Source organism: Solea solea, chromosome 6 (genome assembly GCF_958295425.1).
Source record: "Solea solea chromosome 6, fSolSol10.1, whole genome shotgun sequence".
In the NCBI taxonomy this organism is placed as follows: domain Eukaryota; kingdom Metazoa; phylum Chordata; class Actinopteri; order Pleuronectiformes; family Soleidae; genus Solea; species Solea solea.
The window spans coordinates 12102253-12122319 of NC_081139.1; the positions used below are offsets into that span (position 1 = coordinate 12102253).

The window sequence follows — 20067 nt, forward strand, 5'->3', positions numbered from 1 at the left end:
GAAAAACTGTATCCTGGCAGATGAAATGGGTTTGGGAAAGACCATCCAGTCCATCACCTTTCTGTATGAGATCTTCAGCATGGGGATCCGCGGCCCCTTCCTCATCATAGCCCCACTGTCCACCATCACCAACTGGGAGAGGGAGTTTCGCACATGGACGCACATGAACGTCATCGTGTATCATGGCTCTCAGATCAGCCGACAGATGATCCAACAGTACGAGATGTTTCACAGGGACGCGCAGGTAGTGTTCGCCGCTCATCCCTCACTCAGTGAATCAGTGTCAGCTGTGTGATGTCCTCACAATACAAAGAAGTGAAGTACATCCTTCAAAGTGCTGGCATTCGGCTGTGGCCTCTTTAAAAGGAAATCTGGTTACTCTGTTGCTACCATTGTACCAAGTACATATCTAGTCTTGGATGTTTTCAGAATCAGGAATATTTCATCGATCACTGGGGAAAAATTGCTTTTGTTACAGCTACTCCAACCAAGAACAGAAAACAACAGATTCACAGCCTATACTAAGATTCACATACTACATTAACAATATAAAAAAAGATTATATACAATACAATATTTATTTCTGTATCAAATATCCAAGAACTGAATACATAAGTACCAATATACAGCATATAAATAGTATTAGCAAAGTAATTGCACTAAAATGAACTGTGTTAAAGTTATGTATAAACAGTTTTAGAAAAAAAGAATTGAACCTAGGTAAGTGGACTGTGTGTAACCTATATATATTTAAAGTTTCTAAACTTAAATGTAGTTACCATTACAGTAGAATGCAGCTGTACATAATAAGTTGTATAAGTATAATAACCTGGGCTCAGGAGTTGTAATTAAATTGAAGACAGTTGTGCAGCTACTCTTTACTTTCTAGTACAATTATTTAAAATTTCATTTCCTCTTGCCCTCAGGGTAACACCATCCCCGGTGTACTGAAGTTTCAAGGGTTGATCACCACTTTTGAGATGATCATGGCCGACTGTCCAGAGCTGAGGAAGCTGCACTGGCGCTGTGTGGTGATCGATGAAGCTCACCGTCTGAAGAACAGGAACTGCAAACTACTGGAGGGACTCAAACTCATGAATCTGGTCAGTCTTTGTGTCTCTTCATGCTTGATATCAAAGCTCTAGGGTCTGATCTACTCTGCCAACAAATCATGACATGTATGACAGGTGTCTTGCTGTAGACAGATTTGTGTGGAGTGATGGACATTTTTAGAATACTTGTGAATAAAAAAAGAACTCTTAACTCATATTTGTATATTAATGTTTCTCACAGGAACACAAGGTTCTGCTAACAGGAACCCCTCTGCAGAATTCTGTGGAAGAGTTGTTTAGTCTGTTGAACTTCTTGGAGCCACAGCAGTTTCCTTCAGAAAGCAGCTTCCTGGAAGAGTTTGGAGATCTGAAAACAGAGGAACAGGTATGTATGCATATAAAGTAGATGTTACATGCCATGAATTGCTTGTTACTGGTTGCATTGTGACTAATGAAGTGAGTGGTTATATCCAAGGAAAATGAAACCGAAATAATAAATTATGTATCTAGTTCTTCTTTATTACTGTTTTTAAACGTCCCTTTTTAAGTCTGTTGTACTTAGAAAGGCAGCTGTAGGAAGTTGGTAGTGTTTGTATTGAATACATCCCATCCCCTTCGTTTTCTAGCAGTGCCTTGTTGCTGCAGCTGTGTTTTATTTCATCTCTGTGTTTTAGCAAATATATATTTAGTGTTGACATTAGAGAAAGGAATTTACAAATGTGACCAAATGTGCTTTCATGGTCACATTTACCCCTTCCCTCCCCTCTTCTCTCCTCTCCCTCAGGTGAAAAAGCTTCAGGCCATTTTGAAGCCCATGATGCTGAGAAGACTGAAAGATGATGTAGAAAAAAATCTGGCACCAAAAGAAGAAACCATTATAGAGGTAGAGTTAAAAAAAAAAAATAACATTACTGCTGCATTCTCATTCAGTTTATGTCTTTTGTATTTAAGCTCTTTGTATATTATGAAGATATTTTATCCAATTTACAACTTTTTGTTCATTTAAATGATTCAGCTCTGTCATTAATGTGTCCAATGAGAATTGTTTATAACACATAAACCAATTAGTGATAGTGAATTTGACCTCTGCATTTAAACCATCCTTAATACACACACGCACACGCACACACACGCACACACACACACACACACACACACACAAGCTGGGCACAGGCGCATGGGCCAGCACTTGTTTGTGCCTGGGGAGCAATTGAGGATTGGGTGCCTTGCTCGGGGGCACTCAGACCGTGACCTGCCCTGGGATTTGAACTGGCAACTCTCTGGTTACAAGCCCAATTGCTTTCCTCTTGGCCATGGGCTGCCAAACATGAGTCTTTATGAACTATATTTGATAATAAAAATTAGCTTAAATATTGAAGTATCAGCATCACACTGTGGGAAATGTTCGCGTCCATTGTGTCTTTCTTTGTTTAGGTTACTGAACAGGATAACTAGCAATTATACAAATGATTAGATGTTTTATCTCAATCACAATCAATCAATCAGCACTAGGTGGAGGAAAAACATGGCATGACAACAGCAGCTATAATTTAAAGCCATCCTGGATACTAAAATGTGGACATTTTTCTGTCTTTTTGTTTGTGTTCATGTAGGTGGAGCTGACCAACATTCAAAAGAAATATTACCGAGCCATCCTGGAGAAGAACTTCTCCTTTCTGTCCAAAGGAGCAAACCAACACAATATGCCCAACCTCATCAACACCATGATGGAGCTCCGCAAGTGCTGCAACCACCCTTACCTTATCACAGGTGAGAACAATGACGTGGTCACACAAGGAGCTAAAATACACAGGATTACTGTGGGTTATAATCCTCTCACAGGCTGGGCGATATCTTGATATTTTGATATATATCGATATATTTCTAAACGAGATATAACATGGGACAATATCGATTGTATCGATATAGTTCATTTTGCGTTAAAATGACAATACATGGGCAGCAAGTTCACACCTATTTCTCCTCTCCCTCTCCCTGCGTCCTTTCACTCACACACACGCACACGCACACACACACACAGACGCACACACCGGGGCGTTGCACCTGTGTGGGATGTGCTTTTTTTGCAGTTTTAACGCAGTTTTGTACAAACGCCTCACTGCAGTCGCTCTGTTTCTTTGGCCGCTCCGTTTCTGCGCTCGCTTCGGCTGCCTCCTCTCCTCCTCCCTCTCTTGTTGTTGCCTCAAACATGACACCGGCTTTGAGTGTGACCGGCTTATGATTGGTATGATTCTGCCTTAAGTCCCGCCTCTCTTGGTGTGTTTGATTTATCGTTCACCTCGTGCTGAGGAGGCGGGAACTAGCTGGTTCTTCACACACTATAGAGTTTTGACATATTTTCCATGACTGTCAGTCACCTTTGGACATATAATAAAATATAAGACATTATTTAATTATCATTATCATTTTTATTTCTGTTAAAATTGTAACAGTATTGTATTTTTGAATTAATTAATGTATATTATTGTCGTACAGGAAAGAGATTTGTTTATTTTTTTCAAGGACCATTTTTATTTCAGTGACCTCTGACATTTAGCATGTACCTTAAACTTATAACGGACTGTTTGTTTATTTTTTTAAAGGGTTTGCCTCTGGAAAACATATTATCTAATATGCTATAATGCTTTGGGGGAAACCCTAATTACATCACAGAAAAAATTTCGAGATATATGTCGAGTATCGCCATTCAGCTAAAAAATATCGAGATATGACTTATTGCCCAGCCCTAATCCTCTCCATCAAATCTTCACCCTCCTTTATTGTCTTTTTTTCAGGAGCCGAAGAAAAGATTTTGGAAAGTTTCAGGAAGTACCACAGTCTGGATGCACCGGACTTCCAGCTGCAGGCCATGATCCAGGCAGCCGGTAAACTGGTGCTGATCGACAAGCTGCTGCCCAAACTGCTGTCTGGGGGACACAAAGTCCTCGTCTTCTCCCAGATGGTCCGCTGTCTGGACATCTTGGAGGACTACCTCATCCAGAGACGGTGAGGAGGAAGACATATGATTAAACGAGATGGTAGAAATGAAGGAACTAACAAAGGACATGTGGAAAGTGGGAAGTAAAAGCTGGAAATGAAGATCTGGCAGAGGTGGACAAAGAGTGTGATGCAGAGGTTGGCAGGGAGGATAAAGAAATGTGAATAGATGCATTTTTTCTTTACTATATTTTTGTTTTGTCCAGCTACACATATGAGCGCATCGACGGCCGTGTACGAGGGAACCTGCGACAAGCAGCCATCGACAGGTTCTGCAAGCCGGACTCGGACCGTTTTGTTTTCCTGCTGTGCACCAGAGCTGGGGGGCTGGGAATCAACCTGACTGCTGCCGACACCTGCATCATCTTCGACTCAGACTGGAACCCTCAAAATGACCTGCAGGTGGGCAAAGAGCTTTGTTGTGGCAGTGCAAGTAAACACATATATGGATACTGATGAAATGCATGTTTTACTGTTTTGGCATTTATCAAGTAAACTTTGAATTTCTTAATTTTGAAAGCTGAATTACTTGTTGTTAGATGTGCAGCCTAATAAGTCTTATTCGTCACTGACTAAACAAGATAATTATGCACAATTCTTGCTTTTCTTTTCTGACAAAGATTTCATCTTTTTTTTATATATAGGATAACATTTAAAAAAATATATAATAACTGTGTTCCAAGTCAAAACAAATGGAGGACCCAAACCAGGGCAACTGAGAAGATAAAAAAACAAAATTTTCATTTATATTCAACACAATGAATAAGAGGAATACAAAATAACATGTGCAGGCAGGTTAAAAACACCAAATCCAAAATACTGTACTAAAAAAAGCAGTTCCTCGGCTAGTTTCAACGAACATGAAGAACGAAAAACTGTTGCAGAAGACTACAAGACTGAGGAACTACACGTTAAACAACATAATTCCAGTGACAATGAAAATAACCTTAAGTAATTCCAAAGTATAAATCCAATAAAACACAAATCTAAACTTCCAACAGCAGAAAAGTGTAGTCTGCAAGTCTAACTAAACCCCCTCTTCTGCAGATAACTCCACTCCAATATAAAGAAGTGGGCTCAGCCCTGACTGAGAGAGAGGAGGGGGGGAGAGTGCAGAGCAGCTAGGGGGCGTGGTCGGTCTTTAATTCTGTATAGTGGCAGGAACAGTCACAGTCAAAAATGTAATCTGTGCCTTTGTCCTGTCCCTCCCTGTTCCAGGCCCAGGCACGCTGCCACCGGATTGGTCAGAGCAAAGCGGTGAAGGTCTACAGACTAATCACCAGGAACTCGTACGAGAGAGAAATGTTTGACAAGGCCAGTCTGAAGCTTGGTTTGGATAAAGCTGTTCTCCAAGACATCAACCGTAAAGGAAGCCTTAACGGGGTGAGCAATTACATTTTTGTTAGATAAAATTATATGTGGTGATTAGCATCGTTGTCCCCAGAGACATGTGCTCAATAGATGGAAAGCTGTGTTGCCAACTGATTATATTGTCTTTTGGCTGTAAATGTTGTATGCTGTACTTGTATGTGGATTAGTAAAACAAAGAGCATGGACCCTAAACGTGTTTGACTTTTCTCAAGGTGCAGCAGCTTTCGAAGCTGGAGGTGGAGGATCTGTTGAAGAAAGGGGCATATGGAGCACTGATGGACGAAGAAGATGAGGGCTCCAAGTTCTGCGAGGAAGACATTGATCAGATTCTTCAGAGACGAACTCAGACCATCACTATCCAGTCTGAGGGGAAAGGCTCCACGTTTGCTAAGGTACTGGAGCCCAGAACTCAGAAAAGGCCCCAACTTGGACTGGAAATATTTGCCTTCAATTCAAGTGGTGTTTTGGGAGGAAGTCCTGAACACATCAGTCAACAGGAATCTTTTTTTCAACCATTTCCTGCTTTTCTTTCCTCAGGCCAGTTTCATCTCATCAGGTAACAGAACAGACATTTCTTTGGATGACCCCAACTTCTGGCAGAAATGGGCCAAGATCGCCGAGGTGGAGATCGACTCCAAATCTGAGAAGGTACACAAATACGAAAAGGGGAACAGGTTTAAGAATTGAAACAAAGAAGAAGAGAAAGTGACAGACAAGGAGACAAAGGTGTGGCATGGCTGTGTGTTAATGTGCCATCAGTATCTACTGGACTGGATCACAATGCAAATTTAGGTGCTTCATTTTGGTGCCAGAGCGGCACATATGAGAACACGTATTCTAAAGTGGTACCGTAGGGGTAGAGAAGGAGAGATTGTCCATTGGTTAATCGTCCAGTGATGGCACCATTCGCACAGACATCAAAATAAATAAATAAAAAATAAATATAAAGGTTTACCAGAAACACTTTGGCAGTCATTAATATACAGCTCATGGGCAGCGTGCCCATGTAAAGTCTGTGTTGGAAACACTGAGGGAGCAGAATTGAGAGGGGTATCCCTCTCCTCTCCTCTCCTCTCCTCGAGGATAACAACTGTTCTTTATACTCCCTGATGCAGGAGTCCCTGGTGATTGACACGCCTCGGGTCAGGAAACAGACCCGTCACTACAACTCTTTTGAGGAGGATGAGCTGATGGAGTTCTCGGAGCTGGACAGTGATTCAGAGGAACGACCGTGTCGTAGTCGTCGCCTAGGTGAACGCAGTCGGCGGTACCTCCGTGCTGAGTGTTTCCGTGTTGAGAAGAACCTGCTTATCTTTGGGTATGGAATGCATACATCCCTCAAACCTCACCACCTAAATCATAAACCTTGAAGGGTTACATTTGAATGCTCAGTCAGATAAATGTGCGTGTTAAGTCATATTTTTGTTTACACACAGTAGTTGCAAGTGAAAATATAAATGTAGACGAATGCAAGAGTAAACATAAATGTTCCAAATATGAAAATAGATCAGAGGTGAAGAGAAGAACCTAAAGCTTATGTACTGGATGTCTCAGCAGTTCTATATGACCTGTTATTTTACCTCCTTCTTCTCCAACGTTTCCAGCTGGGGTCGGTGGAAGGACATCCTCAACCACGGTCGGTTTAAATGGCACTTGGCTGAGAGAGATATGGAGGGGATCTGTAGGTAAGGAGAAGTATCTTTAATGTTTTATCGTACAGAAATATTGCAATGATTCTTAAGAATAATTTGCAATAAGTGCATCAGTTAAAATAACGAGTAAACGTAAAGGTCAGCACTGTAAGGTTTGACGCTCATTTTTCTTTTGTGACGCAGAGCTCTGCTGGTTTACTGTCTGAGACACTACAAAGGTGACGACAAGATCAAGAGCTTCATCTGGGATCTGATCACACCCACAAAGGAGGGGCAGGACCAGGCGCTGCTCAATCATTCTGGTGAGCAGTTCACACTACACAATCATACTAGCTCTAGCCGTTACATGGCAACACTTTGGGATTTCTTTTTTGGATGAAGTATTAAAGTATGAAGTATGAAGTATTTTCCTCACAGTTGTTTTGCTTCCCTCCCCCAATCCTATGTGTAAATGTGTTCCACTGCATCTCTCAGTTTGACTCATAATAACTTCGTAGGAGGAAAACAATTATAAATTCAAACACCCCACTCTTCCACTATACTGATATTTTCCATTAAAACATCAGCATGTACAAATTCATTGTTGTTTTTCCATTTTGTCGCAGGTTTATCAGCTCCAGTTCCTCGGGGTCGGAAAGGGAAGAAGCTAAAGAATCCATTAAGTGTCCCTGAAGTGAAGAACGCTGACTGGTTGGTCAGCTGTAACCCTGAGGTGGTTCTGCAGGATGAGAGCTACAAGAAACATCTGAAACAGCACTGCAACAAGTCAGTTTACTACCAGTGTGGCAATTTCCAATGAATATGAGACATACGTACATAACATAACCGTTCTAACTCAGGTTTATAGATGAAATGGTGCTAATGTTGAGATATTGGCCGCTGTTTCTTTTTCTCTCTGTTGGACTACACCAAATTTCTATTTTTAACATGTTTTAGCTCAACTAATAAAGTCATATAATTGATAAACTGCAGAATAACAGCGACCAGAAACATTACAATCAGCAGTGTGGTCAGTAGTTTTATTTAACTCAATAGTTTAGTAATTTAGTAATTTTTATTTTTAAATATTCTACTTTCTGCTCATACATAGTATATTAATGTATAACATTTTAATTTATTAACTATTATTATGCATTGCAATGAGTTAGTGTGCTACCACAAGGACATCAGGCTGTCAAGTCTTGGGTCCCTGGGCTGAACATCGGTTTGATTTGCTGCTCGTCATTCCCCTCTTCTTTCTTTCCTTGTGTTTTCTGTCTCTCTCTCTACTCCAATAAAAACAAAATACCTGGAAATGTATATACATTTGAAAAAGTGATTGGTGGCAATGAATACATGCCTGCAATCCACCGATTATCCAATGTGAGAGTCAGTGTTACAAAAGCCTATTGAAGTGTTAACCCCTGCACATATCAGTGGCTTACTCCTCCACCTGTGTGTACTCAGGGTGCTGTTGAGGGTGAGGATGTTGTATTACCTGAAGGTGGAAGTGCTGGGTGAAGCTGCCAATCAGGCTATGGAGGGGATACCTGCCAGGTATGGAGCATATTCTACACAATGTTCCTGTTAAATTTGATTTCATTCGATTGATGAATTGACTGATAAACATCATGTCTTTTCTCCCTGCCAGTTCCATAACTAACAATAAATTGTAATTTCTTGATCTATTTACTTATTACATCGCTTTGTCCTCCTACTTATTTGAATTGATTAAGTTGATTTTTGTTTCTTTGTGTTTTGACAGTAAACTTGAAGTGTCACTACCAGACATCGACTACATTGAGATTCCAGCAACATGGTGGGATGCCGATGCTGACAAATCTCTCCTCATAGGTGTACACAAGCATGGTGAGGACGAGTGTCAACTTGTACTTTGCACACTTCTTGTTATTTCACTGGTTGTTGTAGTGTGTAGAAAAATTTCTTTCGGTTTACATTTTGAAAGGTTGTCTGATAATAATATTGTAGCATTCATCTTTTTGCCATGATGCTCCTCAGCATCTGTATGTCAGTCAACTATTGCAGAAGAAAATAAATTCTTCCGAAATTGTTTTGGTTTGGAGTTATTGTCGTTGAGCCACAGCCTTAAAAAAACCAAAACCCATGTTATTGTCAGTACCCTTGCAGGAGGATGATCAACTGTGTGTCAAAATCTTTCTCACATGTCAAATCTTTGTAATTATGTATTTTTCATTACTGTTCATCCTTGGACAGGATATGAGCGATACAATGCCATGCGTGCTGATCCAGAACTGTGTTTCCTGGAGAGGGTCGGGATGCCAGACGTCACTGCGCTGTCTGCTGAACAGGAAGGAGGAGAGGTGGCTTCCGATATGGCTGAAAAGTAGGCTCATACTGTACTTAAACTGTATTTACACAGATCTGGAAACACTGTCACAACTGTTTTTTAAGCAGTATAGTTAGCAGTTTATACAGTAAGGGGGGAATAGATTGTACAAATATGACAGTACAAAACAGTAATATTTTTACCATCTGAAAAATTAAGAGTTTCAAAAACATTTCTATACACACAATCCGTATTGCTTTCAAGGTCTTGTTTCAGAACCTACATCATTTTACCACAAATACTGTATTACCAATTATTTTATAAACAGGGTAAGATCCGAATAAGTGACCGTAATGAGCAGTTTCCCCTACAGTTCCCCCAGTGCTGTGGTATTTACGTATTGCATATTGCATGCATGTTCTTATGAGACCTGTGATGCTTGTGTCTAATGTGAAGATAAGGCTCATTCTATTGCAAATGGGCTTTTCCTCCCTCAGTTTTTATGGTTTGACATTTTCCATAATTTTGTAAACTGCTGATATAACTTTTTTACTTCAAATTTTTTTTTTCTGGTTGGTGTCAGCATCAGCTAAAGAAAATGGTTTGGTTAGAAACCGCTGTAAGATGAGGTGCTACAGAAGACACCACTGTATTGGTTGGTGCATATTCCAGACACGCAGTAAACCTGCAGCTTTCAGGGCTTTCAGTTTTCGTGCTGTCACCTTGTTATACGTGTTGAGAAGTGGATGCTGTCCACACATTATCTTCATTAGGAGCCACTTACTTCTTTCACCACACATCGTTTCTTGTCTTTGTAGTAGCGTTCACAGCAGGTGGCAACACTGGTGCGAAAAAAAAACAAAAGGATCCTGTCTTCTCTGATGCCATGTTTGTTTTTGTTGACACTGCCACTTCCCCGCCCACATACCTGCTTTACATTCTGGCTGTGAATAACAGCAAAAATAACAGAGAAATACACACATCAGTGCAGCCAGTGATAATAGGGTGTCTATTATCTGAATAGCATTGGGGTCATGTTTCAATGACAGCAAACAAACAGACACATGCAGTTGCATGTCTGTCGGACAAAATAAAAGAATAACAGCCTTCTCAAATCATCTTTTGGTCATTTTCACTGTGTGATGGTTGCAAAGAAGAACTTGTTTTGAAAAAAGCCAGAGAAAATACATCAACTAACTCGCACAGAGAAAAAGAAGAGAGGAGTTAACACCGTGTGGTAAATTGATTTTCCGCACGTTGCTCCGACAGTGGAAGGCAGAGCTGTGAAGATGAGACGTGCATGTTTGCACAAGAAGCTTTGATCCTCTTCCCGACGATAACTTAAGTTGGCATTTGTCTTGTTACCTGTTGAACCTGGAGCTGTTCCCAGATGAGCACGGCGACTGAGCTGCAGGAACAACTACAAGTCTTAAAACCTCAACGTGGGAAGACTCTTTGTACACAAACGCAAACAAACACAAATAAATACTAAGGGGGGATGCTTAATCTATTCACTTTTCATCATTGCTGCTGGAGAATTCGCAACATGGCACAGCACAGAATGTCTGGAAAAACAAATCTGATTTCTAGAAAGCCCAACAGTTTTGAAGTCTGCACAAGGCATTGTCAGTTGTTAAACAAACGTGAGTCCATCAAGTCACAGTTTCCTCTAACCCTGCTTTTTATTATTTTACTTGGATTTTTACCTAATTTATCCTTATTTCTATTCTATAAGCAATATTTTATTTTAATTTTATGCCTGTGTTAATTTTGGTGCAATTATTTAAATTTCATATCAATTTTAAATTCCTTCTATTTTTTGCCTCCTTTGTAACTATGTTATAAAAAGGTGCTATGTTAATCATGCATTATTATTATCATCATACATGTTGTTACTATTATTGTTAGAGTTTTTATAACCAAACTGCCTGTATATTTTAGGCACTTTGACATGATTTCTTAAGATTATACCACTAAAGGTAGATTTTCAGTCAGATTTCAGTCTGTTTTTTCTACTCTCATCAAACACCATGAGGTTGTGTCCATTGTGCAGTACCTCAGGAAATTGAATCTGTAACACACAGCAACAGTTTTTTCTCTTGTCACATTCTGGCAGGTCATAATTCGAAAGCAGCCTTTTGCTGTTGTAGAATCGTTTTTTGTTTGACGTGGCTGACATGTTTTGTTTCAAAGCAAATGCCAATGACACTCTGGTTTGTCACAGTTTGCGCTGCTCCGTTACTCTATCATTACACGATCCCTCAGTTGTTCACCTGTCTGGCTCTATAAGACACTGTCTTAGTTGTCACAGCATTTTTCTTCTCCCGTTTGTCTCATCAGCATGTGCAAAACTGAGGAGGTGAAGGATGACACTGATGTTAAAGCCGATGGAGGGGAAGATAGAGACGAGAACAGCAAGGTAAAGAGGAGTCACTCACTCACACTCACTTGGTGCTTTACTAACAAGTGTTGTGTAACTATTTAGAATTAGTTTTCCTCATCTGAGAGGAATTCATTATTAATTGCATTGTATATTTATATATTCTATTCATATTATGTGATGATAAAAGCTGTAGAAATGATCCCAATCATGAATGTTACATGAATGAATTAATGTTTTTTCACTGTTGTGCACAAAATAAGGAAAATGATGACCGTTTTGAAAGAATTGCTTAAATCATTTGTGTTGAGTTATTCTTTTACTAGAATCATATTTCAAAAGTGACATCTCATGTACATAACTCATATCTTATTTGTCCTGTTTAATAGTAACATTTTACACATTATACAATGTAGCAACGCTACAGTTGTCTCTTTTTATTGAATTTAAATACAAGTAAATTGTGGTATATTAATATTAACAGAGTTTGTAGTCTTAGGACAGTGTGTAGTTTCTGGTAATTGTGTGGGAGAGCTGCACTTTTATTGCTATTGTGTTAATTTGTATGCTTTCTGTCTGTTTGTGTCTTTAATGGACAGGGCGAGGAAACCTGCTCCAGCACCGATACCTCAGACAAGCCAGACAGCACTGGTCCAGGTGAGACATGCCAGGCTGTAGTTTATTTCATTAGTTTCCTCAGGAATAAAGAATCACTCATCAGGCCTTACTTTCAAAATCATCCACACTCTCACATTTATTTTCCTCTGTAGAGATTTTCTTGTGATAGGTGGCTGTATAATATCCTCTCTGACATCGACAGTAGGTCGTAAAAGCAATTGAACCATCATTTACACTCGTCATTGTTATGTTTTCCCTTAATGTGTCCGACACCCTTTAAAGACACCATGATATAGCTTCTCACCGCCAAACCACAACTCGTTACCGTGCCGTTTCCTGCGTAAATCCATTTGATCTTCATTTCGCCGTGCGTGGCTTTGCAGAGTGCAGGGATGATCAAATGCGCAAAATGAGTTATGATGGTTGCATCGGCACTCGATGTCTCAGTGGGCACATTTAATGAACATCCAATTGTTGAATGGCTCTCTGGAGAAAGAGCGCCTGGTAAGATGTCCAGATAAATACTCTGTTGTTCTGGTGTAAATGGGGGAGCTTAACACATCATGTTCTTTTTTTGAGCAAAAGACTTCAAGAAATTATATTTCCCATTTACTGTAATGGGAAATATGGGGGAAAAACTTTGATCCCAAATTTACAGCTTTCAGTTATTTGATTTTGATGATTTGCAGCTTCAGGTTTTTTAGGTTGTGCTGGAAATTCCTGTGACCTTTTAGAATTTGAAATGAAATTGAATTATCTTTCATTCAGCTGGAAAAAGAAAGTTGCATTTATTGCTGTCAAAATGTGTTCTTTCTTTCTCTGCACAGACCCCCAAATATCTGCTGATGTGTGCACCCAGAATGGGACTTTAGTCACCACCACTACAACAACGGGAACGGGAACAGGTGTGGCATCTCTGCACGTGGTCCAAGCCCGACCGCTTTGGCCCAGTGGCCCTGCCATAACGGCACGTATACGACGCCTCATCACTGCCTACCAGCGGTTTACGCTACGCCGAGAGCCTCTGCTCAGACACGACTTCTTGCTTCACGACAGCCTCGTGGGCATGGGGGTCGGAGGAACTGGAGCCTCTCACAGTCATCACACTGGTGGACCACACACGTGGCAACTGAGTGAAGAGCTGAGGAGGTGTTCTGTGGTCAGCACAGAACCTGACCCCCTGTTTCTAGAGTGGCAGAGAAGGTAATGATGCAGAGATTCTTTTCTAAATTGACATAAATGCTGATCAGATTTTTTCAATTTATTAAAAAGAAGTTATCAAGTAGGATTTCATTGTCATTTGCTTGAACTAGAAACTAATAAACCTGTATATCTTAAAGCTGCGGTAGGCAACGTATTGTTTGCCATTATTGAGCAATAATACCATAATAACATTTCACCTGATATGAGAAAGAACTGCACCTTCTCAAGGCAACATTAATTTCCTCTGTAACACCTCTGACACAAATATTGAGTTGTGTTGTCTACTCGGTCATGTCACAGGTGGACTCGTCGGGAGCAAGCTGATTTTTATCGCACCGTGTCGTCATTTGGGGTTGTGTATGATCCAGAGAGGAAAATCTTTGACTGGTCTCAATTCAGAGCATTGGCTCGACTGGAGAGGAAGACGGACGAGAGTTTGGAGAGATACTTCAATTCCTTTGTCAACATGTGCAGGACAGCCTGCAAGCTGCCTCTGAGAAAGGAAGAAGGTATGATTTAAATTTAATGGACATGTGCTATATGACAGTGAGAGATGGTTTCTGTCAGGAACTGAATTTATCACCTGCTTAATCCTTTCTTATTGAATTTTCCCTGATAAAAGTGGTTTAAGTGTTGCCTCGAGAAGAAGGTTAAAGGCTTGCTTTTTTGGTTTATAGCCACATTTGGTTCTTCGTGTCAGTGACCATGCCTCTATCGACCCAGCGTTTTATTTGTCCTGACACAGTTTTATAATGATCTGATCAGTTCAGATACTTAAGAAAATATACTTAACATGATCTCTATTACCTCCACTAGTAGCTCTGCTGTTAGTTACCGATATTAGATATACAGTTTTACATTACCACTGCCTGGTGGACTAGAGTATACATCGTGGCCCATTTCTCATGTCATCACACTAAATTGCATAACTCTTTCATGCCATTGTAAACATACAGTGGTCGGCAGAAACCACTTAGTTCCTTGAAACAGGTTCCTGGTACTGTACAGTTCCTGGAACTATGAGGTAGACACACCTTTAAACGCAATCAAGTGTAATAGCTGAGCCATCTCCTGGATACCCCCTCTAATCCTGATCCACACTGAAATTGAATGTCCTTGGCTCATATCCCATTTCTCCCTCCACACTGGTTTGTAAAGATATGTTAAGTAGATTTTTTACTGCTTACAAACAACCAAAACAACATCTGTTGCTGTGGTCACCTTCAAGTTTAATAGTTTAATTTCTACTTGTCTCCATGCCAAAGTGTCTTTGGGCAAGTCACTAAATCCTAAATTAAACACTCAATAGCCTTTGGCAGAATTGACCGTGTGTCAATGGGCGTGAAAGAAAAAAGCTGCTGCTTTGAGTCTAATGTGTTTGCCTTAATCTCGGAATCTCTCTCTAGCTCCATGTTCATATTGATTGTCCATCCCTTCCTCTCCTGTCATTCTAGGCTTGGTGGACCCCACCTTGTTGGTTGAGCCTTTGACTGAGGAGAGAGCAGCCCGGACTTTATACCGCATCGAGCTGCTCCGCAAAATCAGAGAGCAGGTGGGCTCTATGCAGGAAAAAAGCTCCATCATTAACACTAGTTCATCTCTGTGTTAGAACCAAAGTCCAGAATCTTGAGGAGATAAACATCCATAAATCTATCTAGATGTATCAATCACTTCAGGCTACCAAAAGTGGGACTTAAATAAACTGTTACCTAGTCTGCTTTACCCAAATGCACAACATGATGGAACACACAGTGAAATACTGTATAAAATAAACAGTCTATTTCACTGTTTATAAAAACACATTTTAAAAAATCATCCTGAAAATAGCAACCTGTGACACACCTATTTTTACCTTTTTACTGTATTATAAATTAATTCAAATATGTGCATGCATTCTCTTCTAAAACACAAAATCAAAACGGTTGCACAAATCTACATTTTTCCTTGTGAATGATTTAAGATGTAACTATTTGTTTTTTTTTGTCTCATCTGATTCTGTTTCTCCCTTCCACACAGGTTCTCCATCACCCTTTACTCTCGGCCCGCCTCCAGCTCTGCCGCCCCTCCCTCTACCTCCCAGTTTGGTGGGAGACTTGCAAACACGACCGCGACCTCCTCATTGGGGCAGCGCGCCACGGTTTGAGTCGAACCGACTTCTACATCCTCAACGACCCGCAGCTGAGCTTCCTGGAAGCGCACAGGAACTATGTCAGGGGACAGCACTCCTCTCACATTCATCCTCAGAGTCATCATCACCCTCACCATCCATCTTTGACCTCTCACTCTGGCATCTCGTCCTCCTCTACGTCCTCGTCTCATCCACAGCTTCCCCATCCTCACTGCTGTTTGTATGACTCTGGCCTCAGTCACCAATCCCCTCAGCCTCCAGAATACCCCCACCAGTCCTCTCACCACCACCAGCATCATATTGTCTCTCCATCAGCTCCTTCTCCGTCCTCCTCCTCTTCCTCCTCCTCTCACCCACACCTCCAACCTCCCCCACTGGATGCCCAAGATTCGGCCTCACCAAGCCTGGGAATCGTGTCTGGATCACGGGGCGATTTCCTTGACTGTCCTCCTCTGGATGAAACTCTGGAGCTGAGTTCCCTTCAGCATGACGCCATGTCTACAGATGCTTTACACGGAGGGAAGACCTCTAAGGATGCCCTCAACGGTTTCCCCTTTAACTCGGCTGCAGGAGGTCAAAGCATGCTCAACTCATATGGTGTGGGTACGACAGACTTGGATTCTAAAATAAGGAGTGATGTGCTCGTAGGTGAGCAAGGTTCGTCAGAGGAAACTGGGCTGATGGCGCCATCAGTGGAGCTGGACCAGTTACAGGTAAACACGGTATTCTTCATATGGAGTGATGAGCTGGTAAACTAAAAATGTTTGATTAAGTATGTTTCATAGCAACTGTAGATTAACTGGAGGTAAAAACATCTGTTATTTAAATTATTGATTAATCTGGTTTGTCTGATGATAATTCTATTATTGTTTGATTTGGAAATTATTGCAAAGTGTTGAGAGAATATCAAGTAATTTAAACATTTTCTAGTTTTTCTTTTAAGGACCAGTGTGTGTGATTTAGGAGGATCCATTGGAACAAATAACATAATATCACAATCTTTCGTGAAGTAGTTGGCAGAAGTATACAACTGTATGAGGTGTTCTTTTTTTCATCGACCAACTCCATCTCTGCAGGCTCCCTGGGACAGTACGGACCACTCCAGTCCTACTCACCACATGTTCAACGAATCTGACCCAATCCTGGGTCCCTCCACTCTGGAGGCTGGTTTCCTTGAGGAGGAGGATGAGGAGGCACAGGGAGGAGACAGAGGAAGGGAGGATGGTGGCATTCTGGAGGATTGCTTAGGCCTCCCACCCTCTTCTTCTCCTTCTCACCCATCTGCAGGAGACCCTGTGGAGCCACTGTCCTCAAGTTACATACTCTTTAAGGTTAGTAGCTTTCAGGTGGTGGAGACATAATGATCTGAAGTTATTTGTACAGTATTATTTGTATAGCCCCTCACTAGTCTGGATGACCACCCAAATTGCGTTACGGTACAGTTTTACAATTCACCTGTGCAGTGGTTTTTATAATGACACTGTAGCCACTCTAAACTTACCGTTGGGAGATTACACCTTCTACCCACTTGCCCACAAGTGGGTAAATGGAGCATTTTCAGTGTTACTAAAAATGACTGTTGTATCCTCCACATGGGGGGTGCACTGGAGCCAAACCCAGCTGACAAAGGGCAAAGGGTGGGGTACACCCTGGACAAGTCCCCAGTCCATTTCAGGGCCAACACACAGAGATGAACAACATTCACTCTATCATTCAAATTATATTAAGTCACTCTAGGAAATTAAGAATCATCTTCAGATGTTTCTAGTGTTGAAAGTCACTGAGGCATTACGATTTGTTAAAATTGTCTTTCAGTGAAAATGCAAGTAAGATGCTTGTGTATTAGAGCATTTCAATTCATTTCCACTTATGATATTTAAAATAGGGGCAGTTCTGCCGAAATCTGATTTTGGCACATGTGTTTTATTCATCCAGGACATTGGCGTGAGTGAGGAACCCAGTGCCGATCAAACAGACCTGTCAGTGAGCCCCCCTCCCCCTTACGTCCCCCCTCCTCCTCTCTCTCTCTCTGACATCACTGCCCATGAGCCGCAAGTTAGGCTGAGCCACTCAGATGTTGCAGAGAGCCTGTCCAATCCTGTGGACGAGGGAGATGAGCAGGAGCAAGGCACAGGGTTTGAGTTTGATGACAAAGAGGAAGAGGATGTTGAAGACTTTACTGGGGAGACCATGGAACAGAACATTCAAAAACAAGGAGATCAAAGTATGGAAGAAGACCACTGTGATGCATACCAAGGTATGCTGTTGGAAAAAAGCTGACACTGTTTTAATGATGTCAATGGAGGAGGCTTAAACTGATTGTACTGACCTTGACCTTGAAATTGTTTGTAAGTGAGATTTGGTTTGTAAGTAATTGCAGGACAGGATTTCTTTTTCCCCCTTGATTACTTATTGATCGAGGTTGCTGTAAGATTTTATATATATACATATATATATATATATTTGTGTGTATATATATATATATATATATATATATATATATATATATTATATATATATATATATGTATATGTATATATATATACACATGTACATTTTAGTTTTCCACTACATTGTTTCCTTAGCTCCTAATTGAACTGAAATCAGTCAACTAATGTTGCAAGGTTTTATTTGTCATCCAGATGCAGACCAAAGTTTGGGAGTATTAAATCCTGACATGGACCAGATTGATGGCCTGGGAGAACAGGACGAGAGGATGGTGGTCTCAAACCATCTGTCTCAAGAGCTTCAGGAACACATTGAGCAAGGGGAACATAAGACTGACTTTCCTCAAGTGCATCATTATCTTGGGAAGCTGGATCATTGCCCTCAGTCTATTGAAGAATCTGGGGAGGAAGTGGATGGTTTGATCTTATATCAGACAGTTGATGGAGAGACAATGGAAAACTCTGCTGAATCTGGAACCTTGATCCCAAACGCGTCAGGAGAGTTCCTGCAAGTGAGAGAAATGGTAGAAAATTCCAGAGAGGAAGGTTCAATGGAGAATTCGGATCTTTCAGATCAGTTGGATGAGATCTCAGATGGTCAGATGGATCATGTTTCTCTTATGGACATGCCACTAGTTCAGCCCTGTGATGAAACGGGAGTAAAACCGTCAAATACCAAAGCCAGTAAGATGGAGCTGGACAGCATTTACTCAGAATGCACTCAACCTCCCTGCCCCTCTGCTTCCCTCTCATCTGTTACATTAGCATCGGAGTCTGATGAGACCTCCACAAAGAGCAGTACAGAAGTTGGAGTCAAAACAGAGGTTTCCACAGATCAGGTGAACTATGAAGGTACAGATGAAGACTGTAAAAATAGAGCCCTGACAATCTCCATCAATGAAGACAACAAAGACAATCTTCTTGATCAAAATAAAATCGATGCCTCTTTACCTGAAAACAGCATTGACACTAAACCATTGGATCTTAAGTTTCCTCTTTTACCAGGTAGTGGGAATAAAACAGCACAACTGGAGCTACCAATCAAAGTGGAGGAGACAAAGACAGAGATTGTTGAGGAAGTATTACACATTTACCCTGACAGCTCTCACATGAAACAAGAAAAACTTTTTTTCCACCCTGTAAAATCAGAGGACTTGGTGACCAAAGCTGAGCAGCTGGACTATCCTGTAAAAGAAGAAACACCAGAGTCTAAACCTGAAGATCTAAGCCTTCCCATGAAGCCTGAGACCTTAGACAGTAAACCCGAGATTCTCCAGGTTGCTTCCTACTCAGATAGTGTCCAAGTAAAACCTGAAGCCAAACCAGTAGCTCTTTGCTTTGCTTTTTATCCAGATGGAGTAAAACTTAAGCACGAGACGAAGCCAGAAGGTTTAAGGATAACAGCTTTCCCTGACACGTCTGCCATCAAGCCTGAAGCCAAGCCAGACGGTCTGGAGTTCGCAACATATCCAGACAGCTCTGAGGTCAAACCTGAGACCACGCCAGATGGCCTTGAGTCTATGGTTCTGTCTGAGATCAAAGTTGAGATGAAGCAGGAGCTGTTGGAGGCGGACAGCACAGTCCTAACCCCAAAGCTGGAACAGACAGATGGGTTGGTGGACTCCACAGAGAGCCTGGTGGACAAAGGACAAATAAAGGAGGAGAGGCCAAGTGCATCAGGTACAAAGTCATTTAATTTCAGACTGGGTTTAAGGTTAAAACGATTTGGATCAACTGCAACTAATGATTGTTGTTATTTGTACTTTAATTTGTTTTAATTTAAAATGCTTCACATTTGAGAAACCATTTAATACTTTTTTATAGTTATAGCTTTAAGATCTCAGACAGTGAATCCAAGTTTCACCAACTGTAATTAATGTTTGAGCACATGATAGCATCAATTGAATAATGTATTGAAAACAATATCAATAT

The 20067-nt window shown here is 41.0% G+C and overlaps 1 protein-coding gene across 8 annotated transcripts in view; it reads left to right on the top strand.

Annotated features, from left to right (window-relative positions):
- Positions 1–20067, top strand: part of chd6 (chromodomain helicase DNA binding protein 6) — a 68662-nt gene that overhangs the window by 39011 nt on the left and 9584 nt on the right. For 7 of the 8 annotated variants that reach the window (XM_058632708.1, XM_058632710.1, XM_058632709.1 and 4 more), the window contains exons 13-38: positions 1–244; positions 927–1103; positions 1294–1437; positions 1837–1935; positions 2666–2822; positions 3848–4058; positions 4256–4451; positions 5268–5432; positions 5633–5812; positions 5958–6068; positions 6536–6738; positions 7025–7105; positions 7256–7374; positions 7678–7837; positions 8519–8608; positions 8817–8920; positions 9287–9416; positions 11700–11778; positions 12339–12396; positions 13185–13560; positions 13861–14069; positions 15015–15112; positions 15577–16401; positions 16765–17019; positions 17624–17945; positions 18331–19815. In XM_058632708.1, the coding sequence (XP_058488691.1) occupies positions 1–244; positions 927–1103; positions 1294–1437; positions 1837–1935; positions 2666–2822; positions 3848–4058; positions 4256–4451; positions 5268–5432; positions 5633–5812; positions 5958–6068; positions 6536–6738; positions 7025–7105; positions 7256–7374; positions 7678–7837; positions 8519–8608; positions 8817–8920; positions 9287–9416; positions 11700–11778; positions 12339–12396; positions 13185–13560; positions 13861–14069; positions 15015–15112; positions 15577–16401; positions 16765–17019; positions 17624–17945; positions 18331–19815 (6278 nt within the window). The remainder of the gene's footprint in view (positions 245–926; positions 1104–1293; positions 1438–1836; positions 1936–2665; positions 2823–3847; positions 4059–4255; positions 4452–5267; positions 5433–5632; positions 5813–5957; positions 6069–6535; positions 6739–7024; positions 7106–7255; positions 7375–7677; positions 7838–8518; positions 8609–8816; positions 8921–9286; positions 9417–11699; positions 11779–12338; positions 12397–13184; positions 13561–13860; positions 14070–15014; positions 15113–15576; positions 16402–16764; positions 17020–17623; positions 17946–18330; positions 19816–20067) is intronic. The other variant, XM_058632712.1, reaches the window with a different exon arrangement.